At 45.0% G+C, this 18,891-nt stretch overlaps 2 protein-coding genes across 8 annotated transcripts in view; one reads left to right on the top strand and one right to left on the bottom strand.

Annotated features, from left to right (window-relative positions):
• The window catches only part of KCNJ15 (potassium inwardly rectifying channel subfamily J member 15), a 297,724-nt gene that overhangs the window by 178,842 nt on the left and 99,991 nt on the right, over positions 1 to 18,891 (bottom strand). For 4 of the 6 annotated variants that reach the window (XM_039914668.1, XM_039914670.1, XM_039914671.1 and 1 more), the window contains 2 exons: positions 17,996 to 18,096; positions 1,413 to 1,484 (listed from right to left, as the gene is read on the bottom strand). The gene's annotated coding sequence lies outside the window, so the exon portion shown is untranslated. Of the gene's footprint in view, positions 1 to 80; positions 1,253 to 1,412; positions 1,485 to 17,995; positions 18,097 to 18,891 lie in introns of those variants that run through there. The other 2 variants (XR_486015.3, XR_003766020.2) reach the window with 2 other exon arrangements.
• The window catches only part of KCNJ6 (potassium inwardly rectifying channel subfamily J member 6), a 126,098-nt gene that overhangs the window by 27,712 nt on the left and 79,495 nt on the right, over positions 1 to 18,891 (top strand). For both annotated transcript variants that reach the window (XM_007667178.2, XM_029082975.2), the window contains exon 2: positions 7,030 to 7,081. In XM_007667178.2, the coding sequence (XP_007665368.1) occupies positions 7,057 to 7,081 (25 nt within the window). In that variant the 5' untranslated portion in view covers positions 7,030 to 7,056. The remainder of the gene's footprint in view (positions 1 to 7,029; positions 7,082 to 18,891) is intronic.

Genomic DNA, 18,891 nt, shown 5'->3' with positions numbered 1-18,891 from the left:
AGCACTATATTAAGGACTGTACTAAGAAAACAGTTTATGAAAAGAAATCCATTGCAACAAGTCTACTTTTTGCCATTAGAATGATTCATTTTTAATACATGGAACAGACGTACACATGAAGTCTGGGGATAATCAATCAGGCATTACTTTGGAAGTGGTACCTTTGTTACAAATCAAATGGCTTTTAACAACTATTAATTATGCATCCTGTCATGCATGACAAAGTGAGTGCAAAAACCAATTTAATTATAGAGAACAATACTGTTTCCCTATGAATAAGAGCCTATTTCCAATGCCAACCCTGAGCTATGAATAAAGTTAAATTCATTTCGGAAACAAACCCAGAAGAACAATATGAAATCAGAACGCGAGAACCCTTAAGAAATGTTCTTTTGAGGTCAGATCGTTGGTCCATCCAGACCAGGACTCTGTCTCCAATAGAGATAATCAGATGCTTGGAGGGACGGTGTGACAGTTGACCTTCTTAAATCCACCTGTAAGGAGAGGGGCCATCTGACACCCCCAACTTTAACTTTACCCTCTTTAGCCCTAACTTTCCCTCTAGCCATTATGGATGGCTTATCCCTAAATTATCCAACTCCCCCCTGAATTTTTTTAAGGTATTCATATACTATAGAGATGGTATTTTACTTCTCTAGTGTTTACGATGGTCTTATACTCCGTGATATATATTCTACTCGTTTCATTATATAAGCAATTTTTCGTGGTATGGTATGTACCAAGGATTTACTGTGTGCTAAACCCTGTGGTATACATGCAAAATAATCACATCAGGCACAATTCCTGTCCTACACAGCCTTCACAATCTGTGAAGCCAGTAGCTCTCCTCACTTTATAAAAAGCGAGGAAAGGAGACAAACAAAAATAAGGAGACCATAAACCCTGGTTCTCACCACTGGAACATATTCAGGACTAAAGCCTGCGCCCACCTTAGGTCAGGCCGAGACAGGACAGGGATGATTCCCTTGTGAGGCTCAGGGGAGTTGGTCAGGGTTGGGTTTTAGGATCCAGTCTGCAGAGGGGAAAAGAAGCAGGGCTGTTCTCCAAACCTCATTCTTTCAGTAGAATGAACTGAGCATCTACTGTGTGCAGAACGCTGTAGTGCTCAGGGGAGCACATGAAAACTAAACAGCATATTCCCTGTCTTCCGCTTACAGTTGAGGAGGAGACAGACTGACATAAATTGTATGTGGGCAGTGGGAGCAGGAGGAAAAATATAGATGCAACCAATCTGTAATGACAAAAATGGGGGACACTGAAATAAATAAAGGGACACTAGTTGGGGAAAAGGCCCTATAAACAGCACTAAATAGATCTGGTCAGGCACACATATTGGCAAATGCACAATACCGAAGCACTCGAGCCCAATGTTATTAGTATTTATCGAGTACCTGTTGCTTGCAAGAGGACTTGTGGTGTAATGTCCGAAGAAACGATGACCAACGACTTCAAAAGCAAATGCTCTAAAAAGGAATAGAAAATGAGAACTTGATACTGTCCACGACTACCACTTCAATCAATCAAAAATGGTATTTATTGAACGCTTTACTATGTGCAGAGCAATGTACTAAGTGCTGGGAAGAGTAGAATATAACAGAGTGACATGTTCTCTGCTCATAACAAGCTTATAGTCTAGAGGGGGACACAGACATTAATATAATTTATAATATATAATTTAAAGATATGTACCTAATTGCTGTGGGGCTGAGGGTGGGGTGAGTATCAAATGCCCAAGCCACTTTTTTTTTAATGGTATTTATTAAGCTTTATTTGTCAGGCACTGTACTAAGCATTGGGGGTGTTGACAAGCTAATCAGGCTGGAGACAGTCTTCTTTGTGATTTTGGCAGATTTCCTCCATTCCTTTCCCTCCTCCCAGCTTTTTCCCAAGCTACGCCCTGATCTTAGAAGCATCACTTTTCCCTCTCTTCTTTTTTGACCACTGCTATTTTTCTTGCTGAGCTAATAGCTATTACAATTAAATTACTGTGACATTTAATTGAATTAATGGAGATAAGAGTGACTGATCTCATGAGGTAATTTTTTTCTTTTTTACCTCTGGCAGTGAAGAAGCAAATTCAGGAAAGGCTGATGATGAAAAACTTTCATGACACATCCTGCAAAGTCTTACTTGGGGGTGTGTATGCACACACACACATACACAAACACACACACACAGAGACACTCTCTCTCTCACACCCATATACACACAGGGCTGTAGGAGGACAGGCTGCTTCCTATGGATAAATTCGGTACTGAGGAAACTGGAACGCAGAGAAGTTAAGTGACTTGTCCAAAGGCACGCAGCAGGCAAGAAGTGGAGCCATGATAAGAACTCATGTCTCCTGATTTCCAGCCCTTCTCTTTCCATAAGACCTACAGTAACCCTTTCAAGGCACAAAAATATTATTTCTTCTGCTACTCTTGTAGAATATCTGTGCCTATATCCTCCGCACAGAGCACTTGTTCTCCTGAAATGATCTCACTCATTTTTCAAAACTTGGAAAATGGCCAACCTCATCCATGACAATGAAACTTCTTTTGGGAAGGTGTATCTATACTGAAATTAGAAGCCTGGAATTATACTTGTGTAGAAACTCAAGGCTGGAAATGACCTCAGGAGTTCAACTAGTAAATCCTTCTGGCTCTATTTTACGGTATTTATTAAGCACTTTATTAGGACAAAAAAATCAAATCAGACCTAGTCCTTGTTCCACAGGAGGCTCAGTGTCTCATAGGTGGGGAAAGCAAGGGTCTTTTCAGGTGAAGAAACTAGTGCAGACCTACATCTGAGCAGGAACTCAAGTGTCCAAGACTGCTTGACTACCCACCTATTCTAGTATCTAGAAATCTGAATAAGATTCTTTCGAATCTACCCGACTACCTCTCTGCTTAAACCTTCCTCAGACAATCCTCAGGGAACAACAGAGCAGCTGCTTCGGTCTGAAGCCCAGCCCTGATTAGTTATCAATCAAATGGGATCTTATAATGGAGGGTTTGATGAATTGCAACCCATATCCCTTCCTAAGGTGAGACATGAAACAATTAAAAATGAACCTAATTGTTGTTGGAAAGTGCACTATCGTGAATATAGGATTATAAGAAAGATTCAAAATGTTTTGAGTAGAGCTGTGTTTCGTGCCTTAGGAGCACAGGGGTGTAGGCTTTGCCTTCTCCACAGAACAGTCATTATATAATGCTGCACCGAGCTAGCCGAGCCAAACATGGCTAATCTACTTGAAACTTAGAGCTGGTGTGAAAGCATCACACACATTTATTTCACTGGAAGATATTTCTGTATTCCCTGACATGAATGTCTCAAGTACACACTCTCCACAAGCAAATCCGTCTTCAGTAACTTGGGGCCGGTTTCTCTAACCAGAGACTCTTCAGCAGCCACTGCTTCTCCAGAAAGAGGGCAAATTCAATCAGTCGAAGTTATTGCGCGTTTACTGGATGCAGAGCATTGTACAAAGCACTGGAGCTGGAAAAGAGATTCCCTGCCCACAATGAGCATACAGGCTAAAGGGGGAGACATAAAATGCTGAGGGGCTGAGAGTGGAGTGAATAAAGGGTACTAATCCAAGTACAAGGGTGAAACAGAAGGGAGTTGAGAGAATTGAGAGCCACAATCACATCTCATAGGGCTCTGGATAGCTGGGGTCAATAGAGAATAAAAGGGGTCGTTCCTTTTGGGTTACTCTTGTTTCCCTTGGGGATCTGATGTCATCCTCTTGGAACCCAGAAAACAAAATCCAAGGGTGCTGAGCTGTTCCAGATGGTATTCTTTGGGGGAAGGGGAATGGAAGCAACTTGAACAGCATGTGAGCTTTGTGAGAGGAACCCTGCTCTTCCCTGGAACCAGGGACCCTAGAAACCCCCAGATTACTTTCTGGAGTCAAGCTGGAAAACGGAGTGCTGATTCTTAACAGGCCAGGAGAAACTTTTAGGAAAGGGACTCCCAAAAGCAGCAGAAGGAAGATATTAAGGGGTTGACTGCAACAAAACCTGAAGGAAGGAAACCAGAGCGAGTGGGAGAGTCAAAGAGAGTACTAGCTGTACAAAGCCTTGATACTTGGCAGGGATGGGAGGCAAACCCACTTCAGTAAATGACAGAAAAATGGGTAAAATTTTGTGAGAGCAGCAATTTTTCAGGGAACATTTATTATATCTACCAATTGTAGTCAGAAACAATAAATATATATTGTACTCTACAAACTCTCTGAGCACAATGGAGCCCACAAAGCAGGGGGATTCCTTATATGACTGCAGAAGTCTGGAAGTGAGCTTGCCCCAAGAGTTCACCCATTCAAGAGGACATTTTCTCTGAATGTAAGGGCACCGATAAGCTTACTGTGGGGATTTGATGGACCAACAATTGTATCTTCACCCTGTTCCCACCTTTTATGATTCAAGAGGCTTAAATCCTTTACCCTCTCAGCTTTCATCTTTTCCAGACTGAGGATTCCCAAACTTTTCAGTCAATTGTCTTGCAAAACTTTCCCCATCCCTGATCATGCCAACTGGTCTTGAGCCCCACATGCAGTATTCCGGACCTAAGGCTATGTCACTTTACCCTAACCTCCTATCCAAGCGTGAAAACCATTCTTCCTGAGTGAAAATGAAGGTATGACACTATCACTTACTCAAACAAATGCTTCGGTGCCTTTCAGAGCTGTGAAACTTGCAGTTGAGAAATGGACTCATAGGGGAGAGGAAAGGAGCAAAGATTAGTTTTCAACTAGAAAAACGATCGGCTGTTAGCTGGAGAGTCACATAACCTAGTGTTCTCTTGGTGAGAAACATATGCCGCAAAGACAGTGAGTGGAGGAACCACTAGGCCCAATGGGAATTATAGGCTCGTCTTCAGATGCAGTGGTGAACTGATTTGCCAAATGCCGAAACTTCCTTCAGGGATTTTGTTTCCTCTTCAGTGGAAACACTGGAATAAGAATGAGACACATTGTGGCCCACTGGAAAGACCATCGGTCTGGGAGTAAAGAGACTTGGGTTCTAATTCCACCTCTGCCACCCTTGCCTGCTGTGAAACCTTGAGCAAATCACTTAACTTCTCTGTACCTTGATTTCGTCATCTGTAAAGTGGGAATTCACTACCTGTTCTCCCTTCTCCTTAGACTGCAACCCAGGGACTGTATCCAACCTGATTATATTGTATCTACCCCAGTACTTAGTACAGTGCTTGGCATATCACAAGTGCTTAACGAAAACCACAGTTATTCATCTTACATGGTTGCAATAGAGAGGGCTTTCTTTAACCCTGGAAAAAGATGATTTCTCTGGGGCTCGGTCACTTTTGGTGACTAGGCCAGGCTAGAGAGACCCCAGGTTAACTCCGCCCATTGGCTTCCTCCAGGTTAACTCTGCCCATTGGCTCCCTCCTGCTATTCCGGCTTTCCCCTAGCAACCTCAGACTCTCCCTGGGAACAATACTTGGCTTTTTCTGTTCATCACCATCAACAGCATATGCTGAGCACCTGCTGCCTACAATCCTGAATTAGGCTCTGGGGAACATGAAACAGAACTAAAGATATGTCCCTGCCCTCCAGGAGCTTGTTAGTCTTGTATTCCACCCCTCATCTTTGACACTTAAAAGTGACATTGGTAGCACATCCTCAGAGAAAGAACAGAAGTGCATATAGGTGTGATTGAATGAGGGTGAGACAGTGAGCATGTGTGAGAGAGTGTGTGAGTGTGAAGTCTGGCAGGCTCAGAGTGGCCTTCTAGATCTCTGGCTCCTGGCCTCCTGGTAGGTTGGGAGATAGCAGCGTGGCGCAGCGTGGCGTAGTAGTTGGAGAAGCAGCGTGGCGCAGTGGAAAGAGCATGGGCTTTGGAGTCAGGGCTCATGAGTTCGAATCCCAGCTCTGCCACTTATCAGCTGTGTGACTGTGGGCAAGTCACTTAGCTTCTCTCGGTGCCTCAGTTCCCTCATCTGTAAAATGGGGATTAAGACTGTGAGCCCCACGTGGGACAACCTGATTCCCCTGTGTCTACCCCAGCGCTTAGAACAGTGCTCTGCACATAGTAAGCGCTTAACAAATACCAAATACCAACATCATCATCATATAGAGGAGGTCACATCAATTTCCCCGCTGAGGCCCAGAGACCACGGGAGAGGGAAGCAAGCAGGGTCACCAATCAATCAATCCATCAGTGGTATTTATTGAGCACCGACTGTGTTCATAGCGCTGTTCTAAGTGCTTGGGAGAGTACAAAAGCGGTGTGGAAAAACAGTGTGGCTTAGTGAAAAGAGCATGGGCTTAGGCGGCAGAGGACGTGGGTTCTGATCCCTGCTCTGCCACTTGTCTGCTCTGTGTCGCTGGGCAAGCTGTTTAACTTCTCTGTGCCTTTCAGTTACCTCATCTGTAAAGTGGGGATTCACACTGTGAGCCCCACGTGGGACAACCTGATTACCTTGTATCTACCCCAGCTCTTAGTACAGTGCTTGGCACATAGTAAGCACTTCACAAATACCTTAATTACTATTTCAACAGATTTGGTTCTCTGCCCATAAGGAGCTTCCACTCTTGGCCTGGACACTGCCGCTGCCCTGCCTCAGTGACTCAGGAGGGAGTAGTGTCTTGGAAAAGGTGGGGAGATGATAGTGTCTCATAGCCCAGAAATCCCTCGGGGAGGAAGCACACTCCCACTCCCCCTGCCGACTCTATCAGCCCCCTAGGACCTGTTCTCCCAAACCCCTGGAAACCCCTCCAAGCCTGGAACTCCAGGACTGCCCCCAACTTTCCCAGTGCACATTCACTGATGCCCAGCCACCCGAAGCTGAACCAAAGGACATGCCAAACAGTGCTTACTTCAGTGGACACGTGATTCCTTCCCGACTTTCTCCATTTACTTTCCCTGGTCACTAGCAACCTCCAATCTAGAAACAATCGGAGCCTCTGGGGCCAGAATGCCTCAGACAGCATTCGTATACCCTGGAGATGCGAGTTACCTGCATGTAAATTGGTGTTTATCTTCTCTCCTCTTCTAGGGGAAGCACAGAGCCAGGAAGGGAGAGATGGCCAAGCTGACAGAATCGATGAGTGAGTATTCTAGAAATTCATTAATTATTCATTGCTTTGTGTGCTTGCTGTTGTCCCTTGGGGAAAAATTAAGCTCAGCCCCTCATCTTGAAATCCTCTCCCGCCTTAGAAAATGTGAATAATACTGGGAAATAACCAAAAACATGGAATGTCCTATATTAAATATTAAACATCTAATCTCCTTCCCTCTTAAGACAGATTCCCAGGTGGGCCAGGTATTGTGCCTGATCTGATTCCTTTTATCTACCCCAGTGGTTAGTCCAATGTGTGGCAGAGAGCACTTAACAAATATTGCATTTAGTATTGTTATTTTCTCATTTTATGAAGATAACACAGTGACCATCCTAAGGTGATGCTCCAGATAAGTTGGTTCTACCATTTCTCTTTGCTTTGTGCAGTTTCAATATTAATTTTTTGGTCTGGGGTGTTTTTCAGTTTGTGGATGGGAAAATAACTTTGGATGTTTATATACTTGAGATGCTAAAGTGACACAAACTTTGTCACTCATGGCAGGCCAGAGAATCTTCCTGCCCAGAAGGGCCCAGGCAGGCCTTACCATTCCCCCTGTAAGCCCCTGGAAACTCCTCCAAGCCTGGAGGTACAGTATTCTGCACATAGTAAGCGCTCAATAAATACCATTGATTGAGTCCTCAAAAGCACTTGACTAGAGAACTTTCAACCACTGAAGAGACTGTTTTCTTGAATGACATTAAAAAGAACAAGAAAATCATGTTGATTTTGACTGAGCGCCCACGTTGGCTTAAGACACTAAGAGTCTGAGTCAAATTTACGTCAAGTATTTCAAAGAATACTTCTATATTTGCTTTGCCCACAAAGAGGGTGGCAGAGATAAGCTTCAGGCAGAGAAGAAAAGGTTGACAGAGCAGAACCTTGAAATCAAATAAACATGGGCATTCATCTTTATACCAGGTACCCAAAACAAACCAGGTATGGGATTCTTGTCTCTCCAGAGCTGTCAGCCCCATTTGTTTGCAAGTCGTCATCACTCTAGGCATGATGCCTGCACTCAAAATTGTTAGCCAAAAGTTAATATTAGTACAAGGATCATGAAGTAGGTAATACAAACCTAGATCTCTAGAAGACTGATAAAGACAAACATATCATTGAGGAAATACATTTTGGAAACAGGTGATTTAATAAGTTGAATTAATGGATTTCTAACACACTCTTATGAAAAGGTAAAGTCCAGGGGGAAAATAAACTCAAAAGAAATGGCAGAAGTTGTAGTCTGGGCTATCCATATACGTTTACACCTATCTACACACACATGCTGTGTCGATGTGAGTTTTCAGATACAATATACACACTTATTAATATGACCAAATAAACACAGCATCCCTTGCTTCCTGACAACACACATGGAACAAGAGAAACTTTTCTTTGTCTCTAGTATGAACTGCAGCTCAGATCCAGGAAAGAATACTGTTATCATGTAGGTGGTTTTCACCTGGTAAGTTGAGGGATAGCAAAAGCTCACAATTATCATCTTAGTCTAGAAATAATAGCATTTCTTGAGCACTCATTGATGTGGGGCACTGTATTTGACATTTGGGAATTACAGAATAGCGAAATAACATGTTCCCTGGCCACCAGGAGCTTACACTGTAGCACATGGGATCAGCTGAGACTCTCAGAATGGTTACTTTTGAAGATTTGTGTCCTGTCAGCAGGAAAATTAGTCATCTGCCCCCAGGCTTCCACTCTCATTTGGAGTCCTTCTTTCACAACAAGGCCATAAACCTTAGCTAAAAGGCACCCCAGTCCTATGTGTGACAGGAAGAGGGATGAGAGCTAGGCTTGTCGACTTCTGGAGAGGGAAGACCATTTGAATGGAGAGGTGATGGGCCAAGACACAGGGATGCTAAGATTGGGGAGAATGGAGATTATGGGTCAGAGCACAGAGATGCTGAAGGGGGACTTAGATCTGAGATGACTCCTCTGCATCTTTTCTCAGTGTCCCTCCCACTTAGCCTCTCCCACTCTCCTACAGGATTTTTCAATTGCTACAGTGTCAGCTCCTGGAGGGCAGAGATCATGTCTACTAATTCTATTGTACGCTCTGCAGCATTTAGTTTAGGGTGTTGCTCTCAGTAGGTGCACAATAAATACTACTGAGTGATGGATTCCAACCCCGCTGCATTTTCCTCTCCTATTTTCTCTTGACTCCTTTGTTTCTTCTCTTATAGCATCCCTCCCCTTGCTTCCTAAGTCATGTCCCCTTGCCTGGGTTTTGTAAGGATGAGGACCTGGGAATAGGGGAAAGATGAGATTTTTTTTTAAGTGCAGAGAGAAGATGGCCAGCGATTGAGAGTATTGGGCAGGTGTGCACTGGTCAGGCCAGCTCTCCTATTCTATCCTCCCAGTCCCTCCCCTCCCCTCTCTCTCCTGCTCTTCTATTTTCCTTATCATTGGGTCATCTACAAATGCAAATGATTATACAATAGGAGGAGATCCAAAGACTTCCCAGGTTGAATCATTTCCACAGGCAGTGCTAAGTGGCATTGTTTTCTGTCATCGGCAATTGGTTTTCTGGGAATGGAATAGCTTGGAAGGGTTGACATTTTCTCAATGTGAGGAATGGTCTGTTATTTTCTGTATAAAAATCGTCTAGTTTCTTGGGTGACTGGCTGCCTTTAGGGTAGAGTCCATGGCTCATCGACGCGTCCTCTCCCATTGGACCTTTGGGCACTACCAAAAAGGTCCAGTTCTGGAGAAGTGTAGTGGCCTTCTTGAAAAAGCCAGTGAGGCCCCCTCAGGAGTTATGGAAGGGGTAGGAAAAGTGTTGTTGAACCCAGAGCTTCTGAGAGTGAGACCATCATTGCCCTCTAAAAAATAATAATAACTGTGGTGTTTGTTAAGTGCTGACTATGTGCCAAGCGGTGTATTAAGAAGTGGAATAGATTCAAGATAATCAGGTCGGATGCAGTCCCTGTCCCACTGGGGGCTCACAGTCTAAGTACTACTACTACTACTAATAATAATAATGATGTTGGTATTTGTTAAGCGCCTACACTGTGCAGAGCCCTGTTCTAAGTGCTGGGGGCGATACAGGGTAATCAGGTTGTCCCACGTGAGGCTCACAGAGTAAGGGGGAGAATAGGTATTGAATCCCCATTTTATGGATGACAAAACTTGGGGCACAGAGAAGTTAAGTGATTTACCAACAGTCACACTGCAGGCAAGTGGTAGAGCCAGAATTAGAAGCCAATTTTCCTAACTCTCGGTCCCACAGTCTTTCAGCCAGTAAAGAAATTGATGGTATTTACTGAGCATTTACTATGTGCAGGGCACTGAACAAAGTGCTTGGGCAAGGCAGTTGATGCAGTAATCAAGGTGGGATAGGATAAGTGCTTCAATTAACGTGATACCAATTTTGATGGCAAGGAAGGAGGGATAATTAATTTCCATCTGGGTATTTTCACCCTGGACTTAGTAGAGTGCTTTGCAAACACTAAGCACTTAATAAACACTCATTCTACTATAATCTTATGCAAAGCAGCTTCTCAGAGCCGTGCATCACTTTCTTCAAGGCCCTGACTGACCCCAGCAGTGCCCTTCTGGGACGGGCCCATGGCCCATCCAGTCCAGAAGCCTGATAATATTAATGATGATAAGAATAATAATACAAATAATTGTGGTATTTGTTAAATGTTTACTGTGTGCTAAGCACTGGAATAGACAGAAATCAGATGACATATAGTCCCTGTCCCACATGAAGCTCATAGTCTGCAGAGGAGGGAAAGCAGGTATTTAATTCCAATTTTGTAGATGAGGAAACTGAGGCATAGAAAAGTCAAGTGACTTGGCCAAGGTCATACATCAGCGAGGTGGCAGAGCTAGAATTAGAACCCAGGACTCCTGACTCCCCGCCCTGTTCTCTTTCCATCACTGGCCATAGGAAAAAGGAACCCTATGATGCCTTGCCCTCCTTGACATCCATTCTCCTGGCTAGGGGTGCATGATCTCACACCTCTAATATTTCCCTCTACATCTCAACAGCCCTCCCTGAGTTCACATCCCAAATCCCCTTGCACCAGCCGGATTTCCTGGTTGGCACAGCCCTGTGGGATATAAATTCCTTACGTTTACCAGCCAGGCAGTGAAGAAGAGTTTCCTTTTTTTTTTTTGGCAGCTGTAGAAAAGTAGTGACAGTAAATTCATGATTATTCTGAGGTTGGCTGGGGGGAGGGGTGAAAGGGGTAAACGGGAGATGCCCTGATCAGGTGGTGGCACTATGAGACCACCTGGCATTGTGGGATTTTGGGTGACCAACTTCTTACAACTGATGTGATGTAGAAACCCTTTCCGCAAACCACAACCACAACAGACTCCAAAAGGGAGCCAGGCCCCCAACGTCCCAAGCTCTCTCGGATGGGCCGTAGAACCCGGCGAACTGAATCGGAAGAACCCCGGGCTCCTTCCCAGAATCTCAGAGCAAGCTGTGAGGCACCAGATCTCCCACACGCGCCGGCAGCAGGAGCACAAGATGTACTCATCCCCACTTTTCCCTGCTCAAGCCAAAAGAAATAAACAAGGGCATTTTTGCCTCCTGCTTCCTGCATTCTCCTTCCCCTCCTCCCACCAACTACCACTCAATCTCTCTATCCTCCATCCCCCTCCCTCCCACCACCTGGTCTCATGATCCTTCCCCTTCCTCCCACAGCTTGCCACAAACTCGGGAGCTTTCCCCGCCCAGCCTTCCACCATTTACCGCTCAACCTCTCAATCCTCCTCCTCCTTCCCTCAAGGCCCAGCCATCCTCTCCCCTCTGCGCCCTCCTGCTCCCAGAGCAACAGCGAGTCTCTGAAAGGAAGAGCAGAAATAACGGCCTTCGAAGTAAGCCGAGTGTGCAGCCCTGTGCTAGGAGCTAGGGAGAGAACACCGGAAGCAAGGCACACGGAACCCTGCCCTCAGAGTTGAAAATCAAATACCCTCGAGGATAGGCAAGTGGGGTGGCCACTGGGATTTAGGGGGCAGCAGGACGTTTCTATGTTTCAAATAAACGCTCTTTGCTTCTCCACCCAGAGAGCAGAGTGACGATGGGGAAAAAGATGGTGGGGGGGGAAACAGAATGCTGGGAAAGAGGGGCCCGTCGAGGCAGTTCAGAGGTCAGAACAACCGGGGCACATCATCTGAGAGGTGAGCACATGATATTTCAGGGAGATTTCCCTGGAGATGCCAGTGAGAAGATAGGCAGATGCTAACGACACAAACGAATGATTTTTTAAAACTTTTGCAGAGTGCAGAATCCAGTTGTTGGAGTCTGGAAGGAGGCTGGGGGTGAGGGTAGAGGGAGGGGCAGCACCTCAAGGACAAAAAACACATACCATGGAAAAGTAAAGGTGGAAACACTCAATCCAAGGAAGTGGCTTTCCACCCTCTCTCTCCAGGCTGCTTGCCCCTTTTAAGGTGCTAGGCAAGGGGTACTGGCTCTGATGGGGACACTTTGAGGAGATTACCTGACATCCAATTAACCCCCTACTCTGCCCAATTCCTCTACTGTTCCTCTTTCAGCCATCATACCCTGAGCGGGGCAGTGAGGTCCCCTCCCGTGGACTCAGACCCACTCCTGGACCCCACTCTTTGCCCTTTTCCCATCGGAGTAAACTGGGAAGGTCAGAGGCTGGGAACCACGATTCCCAAATCTGGGAATGACATCCAACTGGGGCCGGATTGGGTTGAGAAATTCTGTTTGGAGAAATTCTCTAACTCGGATATCTTTAAAGGGTGAATGTTAATTTCAGTCGTAGGAGCAGCAAATGTGTTCCCCCCAGGTCCTGTCCCCACCATGTGCTCAGCGGGAGCAGTTTAATCATTCTTCCAGAGATCCCATCCTGGGTATGGCAGTATCAAGGACGGGCTGTCCAAACTGGGGCTTGGCAAAAGGCCTTTATGGCTTTTTTGAAATCAAATTGGCGCTTCAGGCATCTCCCAGGAAAACAACGGCCAGCTAATTGCTCCTAGCTGGGTTTTGCCTCACCTGTTACAAAGGCGGCCCTGCCCAGTCAACATCCCATCCATCACTACCAAATTAGCTCTACTCCTGCTCATTAAGAACTTTAGGAGGAGCATGCGATTGCCACAAACAGCTGTGGGATTTCTTGATGACAGCCAAGGAGAAGGGAAAAAGAGAAGAAGGAAGAGAAGAGGGGGCAGGGGAAGGGGAGAGGGAGGAAGGATGGATGGAGAGAAGGGAGGGAAATAAAGGAGGCAGGAGGGAAAATAAGAAGGAGGAGGGGAGAAGGGAAGGGAGAAAACACGATGCAAAAGTTATCATTCCTGCAAATGACAACCCCACCACGGAACTACTACGTCCTAGACCTCTAAAATTTCTAATTACCTTCGGCATCTCTCATTCTTGATCTTCCATTTGATCACCTCTGTTCTAGAACCTTCTCTTTCCCAACCTACCAACTACCCTAATAATAATAATAAATATCATGATGATGGCATTTGTAAAGCACTAACTATACGCCAGGTATTGTTCTAACTGCTGGGGTAGTTACAAGGTAATCAGGTTGGACACAGTCCCTGTCCTACATGGGGCTCACAGTCTTAATCTCCATTTTATTGATAAGGTAACTGAGGCACAGAGAAGTGAAGTGACTTGCCCAAGGTCACATAGCAGACAAGTGGCGGAGCTGGGATTAGAACCCACGTCCTCTGACTCCCAAGCCCGTCCTCTTAGTGCCATGCCACTAAGCCATGCTGCTTCCCAAATCCCCAGCCGCCCCCGGTGGGGTGATGGAGGCTGAGCCTTCTGAGTTTGAGCTCTCAATTTGCCAGGATGCCTGTATTACTTTTGCTCTGACAGATAATGCCAGGCTTTCAAGTTTAACGCTCACAGCCAAGGCTCCAAGCCTCCGTATCAGTAATCTGTCCACTGGCAGTACAGCAGCTTCTCTTAGGGAACAATAAGCTCTCCATTTGAGCAGATGGCAATATCGGGGGATTTATGATTCTGGGCCCGGCTGCCGCTCCAGGCAGTTCAGGCTCAGGCTATCAGAAGGAGCCTGAACTAAGCTCTTGGCTCCCCGAAGTAGAAAGAACCGGAACCAAACACTAATGCCCATTCAGTTGTCAGATTTTTGGGTGTTGATTTGATTCAGGTTAGAGCTTTGGGCAATCAACTTGGGAGAAGAAACCTTGCCACATGAAATAATGGTATTCAGCTGTCAGTGCAGACTGACTTGGAGAATTTCTCCCTTCAAATGATGATTTCAGTTTCTCCTCTGGATCATTTTGTTGGTGAGCTTAGAGGAGGGTGTCCTGAGGTCCCAGTTTGGGTGGGATTGAGAGATTCAGAAACCTGATCACCTTAGGCGTGCGGGGGGGGGGGGGAGGGGGGGGGCTTGGGGGACAAAAAGGGGAAGGGTCAGAAAAAGGGGAGGAAATATGGAGGGGAATAATAATTACTTACTAGGTGCCATGCACTGTACTGAGTGCTGGGATAGAAACAAGATAATTGGGTTGGACACAGTCCCTGTCCCACATAGGGACCACAGTCTTAATATCCATTTTATAGATGAGTAACTGAGGCATAGAGAAGTTAGTGACTTGACCATGGTTACGCAGCAAACAAGGGGCAGAGTCAGGATTAGAACCCAGGTCCTTCTGACTCCCAGGCCCATGCTCTAACCACTATGCCACACTGCTTCTCCTAAGAGGAGAATAAAGGAAAGAGGAGGAAAGGAAGAGGGAGAAAAGAAAGGAGGGAGGGGAGGAAGGGAAGAAGAGTAAATGGGAGGGAGACGGAGAGGGGCAGCAGAACAAACGAGAGAGACACAGGTAGAGGGAGAGCCCACCTATCTGCTTCCTCTGCCACTTCTAGCTGGCAGCCCCTTCAGAGGCCTGGCCTGGGTCAGGCCAGTTCACCTATGGCCATTGCATCTGCCCAGGTTGCGATAGCAGCCCTGGAGCTGGGTCAACTGGACTAACTCGGGTTACCGCTCAGGGACACTAATGGTCCTCCACTTCCTCCCTCTCCTCTTTAGACTCTGGATGGACTCTGAGCCTATTTTGAGGCTCCCCCAAACCCCTGTATTGGGGAAATGAGGCTGTGGAGGAGGAAAAAAAACCTATCAGTAATGCCATATGTCAATCAGGTGAACTTCCTGACTTCAGAATCTCAGCATGGGATCAGGTGGGACCCAGAAACATTTGGTTTCACCTGTACAGTGCACTGCCCCTAAGGCTAAGGTGGCCCAAATGTAATGGTTCCCTGCCTAAATTCAGGATAAAATTTGAATTTACCTGTCTGGATAGTAAGTCCTGTTTTCAGTCAACCTGCATATTTATGGTTTTTTTTAATTTCTGTGATGTTTACAGAAGAGATGGATTTGCCAAACACCATACTAAGCCCTGAGGTAGACGCAAGATAAATAGGTTGGACACAGTTCTGTCCCACAGAGGGCTCACGGTCTAGGTAGGAGGGAGAACAGATATTAGTTCTTGGTTCTCTATTATACAGGTGAAGAAACTGAGGCACTTAGAAGTTATGTGACTTGCTCAAGGTCATGAGGCACATATGTGGCGGAGCCAGGATTAGAACCCAGGTCCTCTGATTCCCAGGCCTGTACAAACACACGGAGGGAAATCGGTACTGAGGAGAATACAGTCGTCATGGAGAGAAGGCAGGACTGATACAAGGGCCAGAGACAGGGCAGAACGTGAAAAGAAAAATAACCCCATCTTTGACTGGGGCCTTGGGGATTACAACAGACGGAGAGTGACACATTTCAGAGACTTGAAGAGAGGGCAGCGTGTGCCTGAGGAGAAAACGAGGACGAAAGAGAAGTCTCTTGATTGATTTATCGACTGCTAGCTGTTCAAACATTTTTGAAACGTAGCTCCGAAATCCATTCAAACTCTCCTTCGCGCACAATGGTAGCATCAATTAGCAGACAGCGGGATGGCACAGTTTAACTTCAGAAGCACATGCTAAATGACTTCTGAATATAACCATCAGTTTTCATTCATGATTATGAGTTCCAAGGTACTAATCATACCAACATTAGCGCTCAAGTTTTCAAATTCAGAATCAACATCACTTCTGCCGGGAAGCAGCACCGAACGTGGGTAGCGCTCTGCTGCTTATTCCACCCCCTGGGCCTACTCAATCAATTCTAGTTCAGGATTCTCTTACAGAGACGCTTGCTCTCGAATAGATTTCTGCTCTCGTCAAGTTGGACCTCCTCTATCTGTCCATTAAGTCAACGTTACCAGAACCCAGAAGGAGGGGGTCGATTGTCTCGGACCTGATCCTAACACCCCTCAGGTCACTGCAGGATCTTTTATTAACATTATCATTGGTCTTTTTTATGCTATTTGTTAAGCATTGACTATGAGCTAAGCACAAGGGTAGGTTTAAGAATATCAAATGGGACGTAACCCCTGACCCATATGGTGCTCATGGTCTAAATAGGAAGGAGTAGAATTTAATCCCTGTTTTACAGACGAGGAAACTGAGGTGCAGAGAACTGAAGTGACTTGCCCAAATCACATAGCAGGCAAGAGGCAGAGCCCACTAACTCAATACTACTGGTTCCTTTTTTATACTGGCCCCTGTCTTCTATATTTCCGTATCATCTTTCCTTATCTGTCTGTCTCCAAAACATCTATCCCCACTGCTCTTCGATCGTGAGCCCCTTGGAGACCAGAGGAAATGTCAATATCGCATCCATCTCCTTCTTTCCCAATGCCTAATGCAATGCTTTCTTTGCACCCAGTAGGCATTTAAAATTATTATTACTATGATCCACATCCTGGGATAAGTCCATCCCTAATGTTCAGCCTTGCCTCTAAAATCAAAGGGACTCATTTGTACCTTTGAAAGCTTTTTTTTTTTATAGCTCTGAAGCCAAACCTAGTTTAAATAGTATACAAGAACCCTACAGTCACAAACTCCACTGCCTAAGATAAAGGGAAAAATAATATAAATACCAAAGCTAGAAGCTGTGAATAGCTGTGAATCCCCATTTTACAGATGAGATAACTAAGGCACATAGAAGTTAAGTGATTTACCCAAGGTCCCACAGCAAACAAGTGGCGAAGCTGGGATTAGAACCCAGGTTCTTCTGACTCCCAGGCCGTGCTCTATCCACTGGTCCATGCCATTTCTCAAGGTTTATTACAGCAACCATATAGCATATAGTATTGAGCCGTACAACAGAAATAAGAGCTATGTTCCCTGCCCACAATGACCTTACGCCCTAAAGAATCAGTCATATTATTTTAGAAACTGAGCAGTGGGAATTCCTAGTCTTCCTGATAACAAAAGATCATGAAATTTTAGAATTCCCTCCCAGGTGCTAAGGCACAATATATTGTGCACAATATATAAGCCTCATGTACAGTGCTGTTGTATTTTACCCTCCCAAGAGCTTAGTATAGTGCTTTGCACAGTAAGTGCTCAATAAATACACCTGAATGAATGCTCTGCACACAGTAAATGCTCAATAAATACTATTGATTCATCGATACTGTGCTATGTTGCATGGATACTGGCAGGAGGGGTAGCATTCTCAAGATTCCAATTCATGTGAATGGGATGCTCACATTCTGGAAGTGTTTTGCTTCACAAGTGCTTTGATTCTAAATTTAAAAATACTCCGGATGCTTTGGGGAGACTATAGTCAGACAAATGGATTGGATTTGGATGCAAAAAGCCATTCAAAATATCTGGACCCTTTCCCAGTCAGCACCTCTATGCAAAACCCCGAATGCTTAGGGAGGTTGGGAGCCAGCCGTCTGGGGAGCTTGGAGTTGCTCAATTAGATCATTTTGGTCCTGGAGAAACAGTCCCCCTGCTAATGAAGTGTTTTTTTAAAGTAAATATGTATGAGAAACAGCTGAGGGCTGGAATATTTTTAAATACTTTTTTTTTTTGCTCACATGTTGCCGGTTTCACATTTTCTGTTTATGAGACTTGGTTCAATGTCCTCCGGCACTGTCCATTAAGTCTTCCTACAAGCTGTCTTCTCTCACCTGGCTCCCTACGGATAAGAAGGGGTCGGGAGGAGAGGACAGAAGAAAATTTAATGAGGAACTTTATTCAAATTACCAATTTTCTTGATTGTGGAAAGGTAAATCTGGCACCAGAAAATGAGAGAACAGTGGAAACAACATCAAAGACCCTCAAGGAACCATATATATCAGGCAAGGAGGAGGAAAGATTATAATTTCAAATGAAACCTGTGGTGTGGGTTACTATAGAAACCTATACTTAGTGGTATGTTTGGGGGAGAGGAAGAAGTCAAAAGCCACATTTTAATGAGGGGGAAGAATAACACAAACTTCTTTAAGGTAAAAAAAAAATAAAGGTTTCCTGAAATATCTGTTAGCCAAAATTTCCAAGGAAAGGCTGTTAAATTCTGAAGGGGGATATTATGTGTTCTGTTAATTTTCAACATTAGTCTCCACTTATGGGTTATGTATTAGATACTGCAAGAGACTGATGGATTTGAGAGACTTGTTTCCATGGAGATATTTTGCTGCTTTGCTGTATTCCCGACAGAAAGGAGAGGATTCTTTTTTTCCTCTTCAGTTAGACAAATTGGCTATATATAGCAAGTGATGTTGGAAAATGGAAACGGCAAGTCTGGAGGGGTGGGGAGGGAGAAGGAAAGACAGACGTTTATAAATATCTGTAGCCTACACAGACTGTGCTCAGATTTTGTCTAGCTGGGAATAAGAAGAAAATTTAAGTTTGGTAAATGCATTTATGGAACAGTGGCCACCTTGGGGATGAAGGCGGATACCATTCTGGAAACGGCAGCTATATCCAAGAC

Source organism: Ornithorhynchus anatinus, chromosome 18 (assembly GCF_004115215.2).
Source record: "Ornithorhynchus anatinus isolate Pmale09 chromosome 18, mOrnAna1.pri.v4, whole genome shotgun sequence".
NCBI classification, from domain to species: domain Eukaryota; kingdom Metazoa; phylum Chordata; class Mammalia; order Monotremata; family Ornithorhynchidae; genus Ornithorhynchus; species Ornithorhynchus anatinus.
The sequence above is the reverse complement of the archived record's forward strand: the minus strand, read 5'-3'. Positions and strand labels throughout refer to the sequence as shown.